This window comes from Chrysemys picta, unplaced genomic scaffold, assembly GCF_011386835.1.
Source record: "Chrysemys picta bellii isolate R12L10 unplaced genomic scaffold, ASM1138683v2 scaf2, whole genome shotgun sequence".
Taxonomy (NCBI): domain Eukaryota; kingdom Metazoa; phylum Chordata; order Testudines; family Emydidae; genus Chrysemys; species Chrysemys picta.
In genome coordinates, this window is record NW_027052709.1 from 253882 (window position 1) to 264937 (window position 11056).

General features: G+C 62.1%; 1 protein-coding gene across 1 annotated transcript; it reads right to left on the bottom strand.

Annotated features, from left to right (window-relative positions):
• Positions 1 to 626: 626 nt before the first annotated feature.
• On the bottom strand, positions 627 to 10955 carry LOC135977520 (phosphofurin acidic cluster sorting protein 1-like). Its single transcript, XM_065578790.1, has 9 exons — positions 10794 to 10955; positions 10185 to 10295; positions 9457 to 9559; positions 8845 to 8887; positions 7383 to 7425; positions 6274 to 6409; positions 5112 to 5338; positions 1328 to 1447; positions 627 to 873 (listed from the first exon to the last, which is right to left on the bottom strand). Exons 1-9 carry the CDS (start codon positions 10816 to 10818, stop codon positions 761 to 763), a joined length of 921 nt encoding a protein of 306 aa, XP_065434862.1. The 5' UTR covers positions 10819 to 10955; the 3' UTR covers positions 627 to 760.
• Between the last annotated feature and the right edge of the window lie 101 nt (positions 10956 to 11056).

Consider the following 11056-nt stretch of genomic DNA (forward strand, 5'->3'; position numbering starts at 1 on the left):
CCCTCCCCCACCTCCAAACCCCACTGCCCCATCTCTGGCTTCACCAGCAGGGGGCTCCCCTCATGGGCTCATCTTCCAGCTAGACACAAAGCCACCAGTGGCTAGAACAGCTGCAGCATCACACACCAGGGCTCTCCTCCTGCTTGCGAACACGTTGCCTGGAGTGCAGTGGCCCTGGGCATCAGCGAGTGCCCACTGCCTCCAGGAGGGGGCAGGCTGTGCTGGAAGGGCCCCTGTGCCCACATGCTATGCCAGGGCAGATGGCAGTGGGGACCCAGCCTGTGGCCTGGCTGCTTGTGCTTTTGGAGAAGGGCTACAGCAGGGGGTTAGGGGTGTGTAGGCCACAGGCGAGGGCGGAGCCGCTGGCCAGCTGTGCCAGGCAAGAGCCTTCTCACACACTAAGCACTCCCTGGCTTGGCTGTTCAGGGAGCCACGGCTGCTTCGGGCTGGAGGGGGGAGCGTGTCTCGGGCTGGCTGGGGTCCCTCCCTGCTGCGCACGGGGATCCAGTGCGGTGCACACGCCCGCCCAGACACAGACACACACACACACGCATGAGGAAGCGGTCGGTGGCAGCTGGAGACAAAGCTGGTGATGGGGGGATGAAAGGTTGGCACTGGAGTGCTCCCTCCTCCAGCCCTCCCAGTGCAGAACATACCAACACAGTTACGTAAGGAGAGTGGGATGTAGCCGAAGAGGCTTCCCGCTGGCTGAGGGTTCGGCCTGGCAGGTGGGTGCTGCCCGGCAGCAGGGCGGGCGCTGTCACGCTGGCTTCGAGCCAAAGAGTCCGACAGGGAAGTGCTTGACGTGCGTGGGCCACTGCGCGGCCAGCTGGAAAAACTTGATGTCGCTCCACTCCACCCCGTCGATGGACACTGCAAAGGAACGGGGGAGGTTAGAGCAGGGCCTACCAGCTGGCTCGGGTGCAGGGGGTGGCCTGGGGCAGCTAGCCCCTGCTGAGCTATAGCTCCGAGGCTCCTGTGCCCCTAGCCCGCCTATGCTGCCCCCACTGGATGGCAAGTGACACTGTCCCAGCCCTGGAACTGAACAAACAGACTGGATAATTCCCACCTGCCACTCCAACACTGGTATTGTGGGGTGGTTGTTAAAGCGCTGCCCCACCCCAGAAGTGGCTGCATTTCCACGCTGGACAAGAGACCTCTGGATCAACAGCTGCCTCGCCTCAGAGCTGGTTGCATTTCAGCATCCTTCTATAAATATCACTGCGCTCCCACCCAGAGGTGGCTGCATCTCAGTGAGAGACGAGGGACCCCTGTATAACCAGCTGCCTTGCCCCAGAGGTAGCTGCACTGCAGAGGCAGGCCTTACCTTTCATCATGGTTTGCTGCTGCTTGGCAGAGCAGATTAGCCGGCTGATGCCCTCAATCACCTGGCTCTTGGAATCCACTTCCTTTTCTTTGGGTTTCTTACTCAGAAAGATGGTGGGGACTGGAACGAGAGGCAGGGGAGCCCGGATTAGCGGGTGGTCAGCACAAGCCTTTAGACGGCAGTGCTGAGGGCAGGGCAGCTGGGCAAGAGGCAGGATGTGGCATCCCAGAGGCTGGTGGTGACACATGGACCCTGCACTCAGTGCCCAGCCTCGCCCCAAGTCCTGCCGTGGAGGGATGGAGGAACCGGCAGCCACAGGCTGGGAATGGCAGAGAGAGAACGCCCCAAATGGGTGCAAGTCGAGCACTGGCTGTTAGAAGTACCTTGGGGCCCTGTGCTCAGCTCCCCAGAGTCTCTGAGGGGTCAGTCAGGAGCCCACGTGGGTGCTAGTGGGTCATATATAGCTCTCAAAGCACTTACAGAGTCTGCGCCCCATCGCGTGTGTGTGTGTGTGGGGGGGAGGGTTGAGGCACAAGGGGTAGTGATGCGCCCAAGGTCACGCCGTGAGTGGCAGAGCCAGACCCAGGCATCCGGGGCCCCATCTACTGCACCCCAGTGTGTTTCTTAGGGCAGTGACTCAACCTGGCTCGACTCTGGCTCACAGCTCAGAGGACAACAGCTGGTAGCAGGGGGGGCTGGACACCCCACGGCCAGAGGGCAGCTCCAGAGAGGGAGCTGGAAGCTGGAGTTGGCTGAAGGGGCCTCACCTGATTCCTTCCTGCCAAGCTCCAGACTCGGGGCAGGGCCCTGCACTGCAGCAGCAGCAGCAGCAAGGGGTAGGCCACTTTCCTGGGCTAGGTTTGGCCAGCGAGACACTGTCCCAGCCCAGAGCTGCCAGGAGGGCTGTGGGGGAGCAGAACTTGCCCTGGGAGCCAGAGCAGGACTGAGCTCAGGGCCCCATGCAGAGATGCTGGGAAAGCCTCAGACACACACACAGGTGCCAACTTCTCCTGGCGCCGGTGGGTGCTTGCCGCCCTGACTCAACCCCTGCCCCGCCCCCATTCCAAACCCTTCCCCAAAGTCCCCGCCCCAACCTGCCCTTATTGGACCCCTTCCCCAAATCCCCACCCTGGCCCCGCCTCCTCTCCTGAGCGCATTCCCGCTCCTCCCCCCTCCCTCCCACAGCTTGTTGCTGCGAAACAGCTGTTTCGCGGCAGCAAGCGCTGGGAAGAGAAGCGGGGACGCAGCGTGCTCAGGGGAGGAGGCGGAGGTGGAGGTGAGCTGGGGCAGGGAGCTGCTGGTGGGTGCAGAGCACCCACCAATTTTTCCCTATGGGTGCTCCCTCCCCAGAGCACCCACGGAGTCGGCGCCTATGGAGACACATAGCTGCACACCACCACCCCATAGCCATGGCCCCACTGTGAGTCAGCGATGACATGGGGAAAGAACCCAGGAGTCCTGGCTCCCCCTCCTCTGGCCAAGGTGGGAGGGGCATTTCAAGGCCCTGTAGTGATTAGTTCAGCAGGCTGGGGGCCCAACACAGCCCAGTAGGCCAACCCCCCCCCCCACTCCCCTCTCCAGCTCCACAGAGCTGAGGCCCATTTCCCAGGCAGGGTGCCCCATGTCCCCGGCCGAGCCCGGGATTGAGGACAGACGGGTTCTGCCTGGGGCGGGAACAGTCTCTGGACTGGATTGTAAACCCTGCACTGCTGGAGCTGCCCCCACATCAGGGAGCCCTGGGGTTCATTCGGCCCCTCCCCAGCCTCAGATGGGGGAAGGGAGCCCTTCTGCCAACACCAAGGAATGGCAAAGATGGATTAAATTGTACTAGAGCTGTCAAGGGCCAAGGGCGTAGCCTGAGCCCCCAGGCCAAGCCGCCCCATCACTCAGGCAGGGCCCCCACGCCACGGCCTTCCCTCTCGACTGACAGACAGCAGCCGCCCGCCCGCCTGCGCAGTGGGAAAACTGCAACCCAGAGCTGCACCTTCAGCAAGCCTGAGGCCAGAAGGGTGTTGTGAACCTTCAGCCTGACCCCTGCCTCGCCCGGCCCAGGGAGCCCTGCCTCAGCGTCAGGCAGGAGCGAAGCCACAGAGAGACGTCCTGTCTGGATTGGGAGATGCCACGTGCTGGAGAACCTCCCCACCCCCCGTCCCTGGGGCAGTTCTTCCAAGGGCGAATCCCCCTCCCTGTTAAACACTGGCCCCTCGGTTCCAGGCGGAATGTGTCGGGCCTCGCTCCCAGCCCTTGGCCTGTGTCTGCGCCATTAGAGAGCTTTAGCTTATCATCATGGTCAAGAGACGACTCAGTCCTGGTTCTGAGTACCACCTCCTTCCTACGGGGCATCTCCATTCCTGGCACCTTGAAGCCACGGCAGCCCGTTCGGTACCATCCTCTGCTGGTCCCTGCGGACGAACAGCTCCTCGGATCCACCCAGGAGACGCATCATCCAGCCAAGAGCTGCTTCCTGCTCTTCTGCCACCAGCTCCCCTTCCAGCGCCCGCTGAACTCTCGGATGTGCCCTGCAGACCGAATCTGCCTGCCAGAAGTAGCTAGTGGCTGCTGAGCTCCAGTTGTCTCCAATACTTTTCTGCTGGTCACTCAGTCTACCCATCGTGTCTTCAAAATTCCTCTAGCTCCACATTTCGCGGAACTGTAAGGACATTCCCAGGAAGAAAACCCCAGGCACTATCGGGCTCTTTAACGTAGCAGAGAAGGTGGAACGAGAACCAAGGGGTGAAAGCTGAAGCCAGACCCATTCACACTGGAAATGAGGCATCAACATTCCTAGTGTGGAGGATTAACCATCAGGGGGTGTCTCCACATCCAGCCTGGATGCCTTTGGGGCAAATGCTTTTGTCAAACCCACGCGCCTGGGCTCAGTGCAGGAAGTCACCCCTGGGAGTTGGGTGACGTTCTCTGGCCCGGGCCATCCAGGAGGTCAGACCAGATGATCTAATGGGCGTGTCTGGCCTTAGTGTCTATGACCACACTGTCCGAAAGCTCCTCCCCACCCACGGAAGTACTCGTAGCTGTGAGTGAGTCTCCTCCGAACTGCTTCTGCCCACGTTCTTGCCATGGACTAGACTGCGCGCATGTTCCATTTCTCGCTGTCGGCCGCAGTGAGAAAGGCAGAATCCAGTGCCCAGTGCGAAAGAGCAGGGGCCTGTTTAGACTGACAGCCTCCCAGTGACACCCCCGCTCAGTCAGCTCCTCCAGAGTATGGGGTGAACAAGGGGGCTGGGAAAGACGTGGCAGTAGCAGAGCCACCAATGACGGGGAGTGGGGGGAGAGGGGCGCATTTGCCGCTGCCTCCAGAAGAGGGAAGGCAGAGCTGGGTTGCAAACAGCAGCACCTTGCATGCTTAGCCCCGGGCACCCTGCAGAGGGCAGCGTGGGAGCTTCCTGAGGACACAGCCTTGCCGCTTGCAGCCCCTGGCACTTTTTGTGGGGAGAAGAGGGGCTGGCGGAGCCCCTAGCTCAGAGGAGGTTCAGAATAGGCTTCCCCCTTAGCTAGCAGGACTTCTCTGGGGCCCACACACAGGGCCTAGACAGTCTGCTGCCTCTAGTATGTCCAAGGGATGGGCCAGTTAGTGCCAATTCCGGAGACGACACATGGACAATGTTCCATGGGGACACTGTGATCAGAGGACTTGAGGTCATTACTGCCCTGGGGCCAGATTGGAGGCAGCACCCCTAGAGGGAAAAGGCCCCAGCTTCCATTCCCCACCCTGTCACAGGGGGCCAGTGCTACCAGCCTGACGCCCGTCCAACCCCCGCGCACCAACCTTTCTTGTTCTTCTCTTTGGTGACGACTGTCATGGCCATGGTCCCCGAGGGCTGGCTCTCCCCGCCGCTGGGCAGCCGCGACACCTGCACCGAGCGGAAGACACTCTTGAGGGTGTTTTTGGAGCTGGCATCTCGCTTCTCGCCCTCCTTCCGGCGCTCCGTGGGATGAGCGAGCCAGTAGTCCACCTGCAGGCCAATGACGTCTCCATAGGGGCTGCTGGGGGACCTGAGGACAGTTGGGAAGCATCAGCAGCAGCTGGGCAGAGCAGGGGTTCACCCCCAAGGGGCAGGACAGTACCATCCACATCACAGAGATGGGGAAACTGAGGCATGGTTGGGAGGGCCCTGCCCAAAGACCTATAACAAGTCAGTGGCAGAGCTGGAAGAGAACCCAGGAGTTCTGGATCCCAGTGCCAGGATACTGGGGGCCCAGCAGAGCAAATTCAGTGCCAGACTCCTGGGCTGACAGCTCCTGGGGGATCCCAATGCCCCCTGCAAATGGTAACTAACTCTGATACATTCAGAAGGCGAGTGAATGCCTGCCTGCTTTGCCGAGGGCACAGGAAGCACAGAGGTAGCGTGACTTGACCCAGAATTAGGTACAGAGCCCAGGTCCCCCTCCTCTAACCCACTAGACCCCATGCCCCTCCCAGAGCCAGGGACAGAACCCAGGAGTCCTGACTTCCCGTGTTCTTGCTTTAAGCACTAGCTCAGAGCGAGCCCCAGATGTAGGACTCAAGAGGACTGCCTGGGGGCACGGGGGCACCAGCCACTCAAGGGCACTCATAGGGAAGGGACCTGCCAGCACCAGGAGCTCCAAGAGCTGGACAGCCCTGACCCCACGATGGCAGAGGCTATTACTGAGCACGTGCCCACAGATACGCTCTACCACGATGGTCTTGCACACAACTGGGCACCCGGACGCCAGGGTTCCCCCAGCTGCTGCTGACTCCCTGTGTGGCTAAGCTCGTCCCTTCCCCCAACCAGGCCTCATTCTCCCCAGCTGGAACATGGCAGAAATTATCTGCCCTGCGGGATGCCCAGTCGCAGCCCTGCCCCAGCGGGCTAGGCCCTGCACACACACGGATGGTGCCAATCTGCCCGCTGGGGCATGGGGTTCCTCATTAACGACCACGGGGCCGGTGGCCAAGGCTGCCTCACCCCACGACAGCGAGCCCACTGCTCATGGACGGCGAGGATGGGGGGGTGGCACAGACGTCCTTCACCAGGCCGGAGGAAGAGGGGGGGGACGTGGAGGGAACCGTCAGGCTGACCACGGGTGCATCGTCTCCATCTCCTGCCAAGAGAGCAGGGTGAGGCAGGTTCCGGGCCGTGCCACTCAGACTAATTTCTCCCCCAGACCTCCTGGTTCCCCACAGGGCGCCTCGGCCTCACCACAGGGGCTCCCTCCCCACCCACAGGGGCTCCCTCCCCTGTCTCCCCACAGGGGCTCCGTGGCAGGCACCAAGTCCGCAATGCTGGTGCATTCCTCTTCCCCAAGTTCTCGTCTCCAGCCGTGCCCCAGTCGGAGCAGGCCCAGGCCCTATTGCAGGTGTGTCAGCCAGGCCCCTACCCACTCTGGGCTGGTGGGAGATGAGCTCGCTGCTGCCGCCAGCCGCCCAGTCACTCCTGTGGTGAGAGAGTTCCCAGACCCTGCCCAGAGGAGGACCTGGGGCGCTCTGGGGGTACCAGGCTAAGGAGCGTCCTGAGCCACAAGGTGCTGTCTCCTCCCTGGGCAGGTTCCACAGCCCTGGTGACTCCCCTTCAACGCCTGAACTCTTGCATTGCATCACCCCCCTGCCCCCCAGCCCAAACGAATTCAGCCCCCAGCCTCCCTGCGGGGATCCGGCCGTCACTCCCTGTCCAGCCGGAGCGAGAGGGGAACAAGCCAAGTAGCAGCCTGGAGCTGAGGGAGGGGGGATCCCAGGGGCAGATCCCGTTGCTTGGATAACCCCCCACTCCAGTGGCAGCAGGGGGCAGTAAAAGCCCAGCTGGAAGTGGATCCCTTGAGCTGAGGCTGGGCTGTGGGCGGAGGGTGAGAAGGGGGAGGATGGAGGGGGGTAGGTAGGAGGGGAGGGTGTCTCAGCCAGATGGGGCCTCACCCTGCCTTTAACCAACCATGTTCCTGGCCCTGCTGACTGCGGAGGGAGCCCTGGGCCTGCCCAGCTCAGCACCGAGCCTAAGAGCAGCTCGGGGAGGTGGGAACTGTGCCCCCGGACTCCCGACATGGCACCAGTCCCAGCTGGCCTGGACCCTGGCAGGGGACGTACCTATGGCTGCAGGGGAATCTTCGATGAGGCCCACTTTAACCACCTGCAATGGGGAGACAGAGATCAGCAATTCAGGCCGCGCTGGAAATCAATACTGCCAGCCCGCCCAGGAGGAGCCATTTGAGCCTGCTCCTCTTGGAGCCCCAGAGCCGCAGGGCCAAGGTTGTCGTTAACCCTTCCTGCACCATGGGAGAAGAGCTTACATCCCCACTCGCGCTCCACCAGCTCCGTGCAGAAATCTAGGTGGACAGGACCCCCCAGGATCTTTGCATCTGGGCTGCCCACAGGCTAAGCACCATGCACCCCTGGGTGACAGCGAGTAGGGGATGCCCTCTCCTGGCCATCAACCCTGGCTGGCATCCCAGTACCCAAAGCAATGGCAGCCTCACCCTCTGGGACATTGTGTTGGAGTGTTTACAATGGCAGGGCAAGGAGCCGCCCTGTCACTCCAGTGCGCTGAAAGTATCCGGACAACAGCGAGCCCCTCCAGGCACTGGGAGCTGCCCTCCCCCTTTGTTCCTTCGCTCAGAGAGCATCACCCAGCCAATGCCCCAGGACACACTATGCAGAGCCAGTCAGGCTACAGCAGAAGCATTATCCCATTTTACAGATGGGGAAACTGAGGCACAGAGCAGGGAAGTGACTCGCTCAAGGCACCCAGCAGGCCAGTGGCAGACTTGGGAATAGAACTCAGGATTCCTCACTCCCAGGCCAGTTCTCTATCCACTAGGCAGCAGCGAAGGGCTGGAAACACTAACTCCAGTCCTGCAAGCAGACCTCTGTGGGAAAGGACACAGCAGAGAGGCTCTGATCACTGTTGATTATTCCCGAGGTTTAACCCTCGCAGGCCCATGCTCCTAGAAGAGGCCCAACCTTGGCATGTCTCTCCTCTAGGCAGCCTGGGGCCTGGGCGGAGGCCCTCAGTTTCGGCCGGCCTGCCTCAGGGCCCAGCGAGCTCGGAGCAGCAGTCCCAGCGCACTATGGGGAGAAGGGACTCTCGTGCAAAAGTCACTGCATTCCCTGCTCAGTGGGCGGATGGTGCCCCCTGGTGGCCAGCAGAGCTCACACCCCTCGCAGCCACTGCAGTGAGTCTGGGGCTGAGCAGCGTGATCCAGGCCCTCTGGGTGTCGGAGACGCAATGGGGCTGGCACACCCCGGAGAGCCTGGCTCTGGAGCGGTTTTGCCCGCGTGGATCCCACGACAGCAGAAGTCCCGAGAGTTACCTGCTTACCAGGGAGTGGGATTAACCCCCAGAAGAACTGACCCAGGGCCAGGGTAGGGGGGTTAATTCCAGTCTGCTTTAGCACCAACACTGATGGGCTGGAGGCAGGGAGCCCTACCCTGAGTGAGGCAGGGCTCAAACTGGAGGGTCACAATGGGCCTTGCCCCACCCCAGCGGTGTTCCTGGGCCCCCACTGGAGGGGCCCCAGGGAGAACTAGATGCCCAAGGGGGCAGCCTTACCCCAATGAAAGGAATGAACTTCTGATAGGAGTCTTCGTCCGGGCTGCGGGGAGAGGAGACGAGTGTTAGGGTCTGCTGGGGGGTGGGCGGTGAGCCGGGGCCCATCGGGCAGGGAATGCCTCACCCTGCATGCATGAGGGGCATCCGAAGCTCGCCGGGCTGAACGATCCCTCCCCCCCCCCCCCGCCCCACCACATTACTGACAGTGACCACGGTACAGCTCCCACCTGATGAGGCGGGTAAGTTCCCGTCCCCATGCCAGAGGGGCTGGGACACAAAGGGAACTGGCACTCCAGAAACACACCCACAGTCGGGGCAGCCTTGAGAGAGGTGGAAACAAGACAAGGCACGGAGAGGGGAAGTGATGTGTCCGAGGTCACACATGAGTAGTGGCCAAGCCAGGACGAGAACCCAGGAATCCTGGTTCCCAGCTGCCTGCTCTAACCACCAGTCTTCACTCCCCGAACAGGGACCAGAACCCAGGAGACCCGATCCCAGCCGCCTTGGCAGTGATCTTTAACAGCTTTGCTATCCCAACTGAAAGGGTCTTTTGGGTGCCTGTAACGTGCGACCAGCCCCCTGCCGCAGGAGAGTCGCCCGGGCGACACTTACAACTTATGCTTGCAAGTCAGCATGGCCTCGGCCACAGGCAGCTGGTGGGTCGTGCTGGCTCCGCCCACATACTGCACGATGCGGCCCACCACATCGAATGGCTCTGGGGGCAGAGGGGAGAGAGGGGTGTGACCAGCAATCCCCACAGAGCCTGCTCCCTGCCTCCTTGTCCCCGAGCCCGCAGCAGGGGTGAGCCGCACAGCAGAGCCAGGGCGCCCCCCGCTGGCTGAGTGGCGGCAGAGGAGAGGGTGCTTTCGTTGCAGAGGGGAAGGGGGTGTGTGGGTCAGAGGGGATTCTGCCCCAGGAAGGGGCGGCTGAGGGAGAAGCAGGTGGCCAGGCAGCAAGGCTGGTGGGCCAGAGCTTATGCTGCAGTAGGAAGGGGGCAGGACACGTTCTCACCCAAAGCTCCCCCTGGCCCCACCAGAGACAACCCCCCCCACCACTGCACACCGGGCTGGAGCTGTGACCCCTGGTGCTGGGGGCAGGCCCCAGGGACTAAACCAGGGCTCAGGAAGGAATTGGCCAGGCCTGCTCTGTGCAGACAGAATAGCCATTGCCATAGGGGAGCCCAAGCCACATCGCAACAGCCGGGCCCACCCCTACCCCACAGACTGTGACCAGCTCTAGCTGCTCCCTCGCTAGACCCTGGGGAACAGCGACCCACAGCCCTCCCTGTCCAACAGCACGGGGGCCATGGACACAGTGCTTGGTGCTGCACGGCCCCTCACCTGTCCCGGGGGGCTCGGCCCTGCCGAACAGCTCCCTCCAGGCGGAGTCCAGGAACGTGCAGCTGTACCTGCTGTCCACTGAGCCCAGGTACTTGGCTACGGGGTGGGAGCCTGCGGAGGAGAGAAAGGGGGGTATTGTTCTAGCGTCCCCTGTGGGGGTTCTTTGCTGTGCACTACAGCGCCCGCAGGAGGAGTCCTTCAGCCAGGTGCTTCCGAGGGGCATGGGCAGCGCCCCCTACAGCCCCAGGGATGCTGTTACAGGAGCGATGGTCTAGCTGTCCTGTGGATGCCATACCCGAGACTCCCACCCATCCTGACGGGCCTTTACGCAGCTCCATAGCAACGCAGAGACCTTTCCCAGCTGCTGTGTTGGTATCCCCAGCAGGAGGCGGCCACCACCCAGCGGGCACCCGCTACAGACCCAGATGTGCTTTGCTCAGCCCCCCCTCTGTGCACCCCTGGATGTCAGCGTCAGACCCCGCACCCGCGGCTTAGCCACACTAACAGGGAGAGGCTAGAACAAGGCCTGCACCGATAGCCTCACTCTGGCTGCAGGGGGGTCAAGTAGGACTCGCGCCAGCTGGGCGGGGTCTGGACAGAGGCACCTACCCAGCGGGACGATGAGGAACCGCATGTAGCTAAGCCAGTCTGGGGTCTTGTTCGCCAGCTGCTTCACAAAGAAACGGAGGATGGCACTGAGGTAACTCTGCCCCCCCACAGCCACCACCTTCACGGGCCGTGGCACGGAGGAGTTGCAGTTGCAGCTGGAAAAGAAAGGACAATGGGAATGTGTGTGCTTATTGCACCCCTCTGCCTACAGGATACGACGCTTATAAACACGCTAGGCAGCGAGCCCTCGCCTGGCGCTGAGA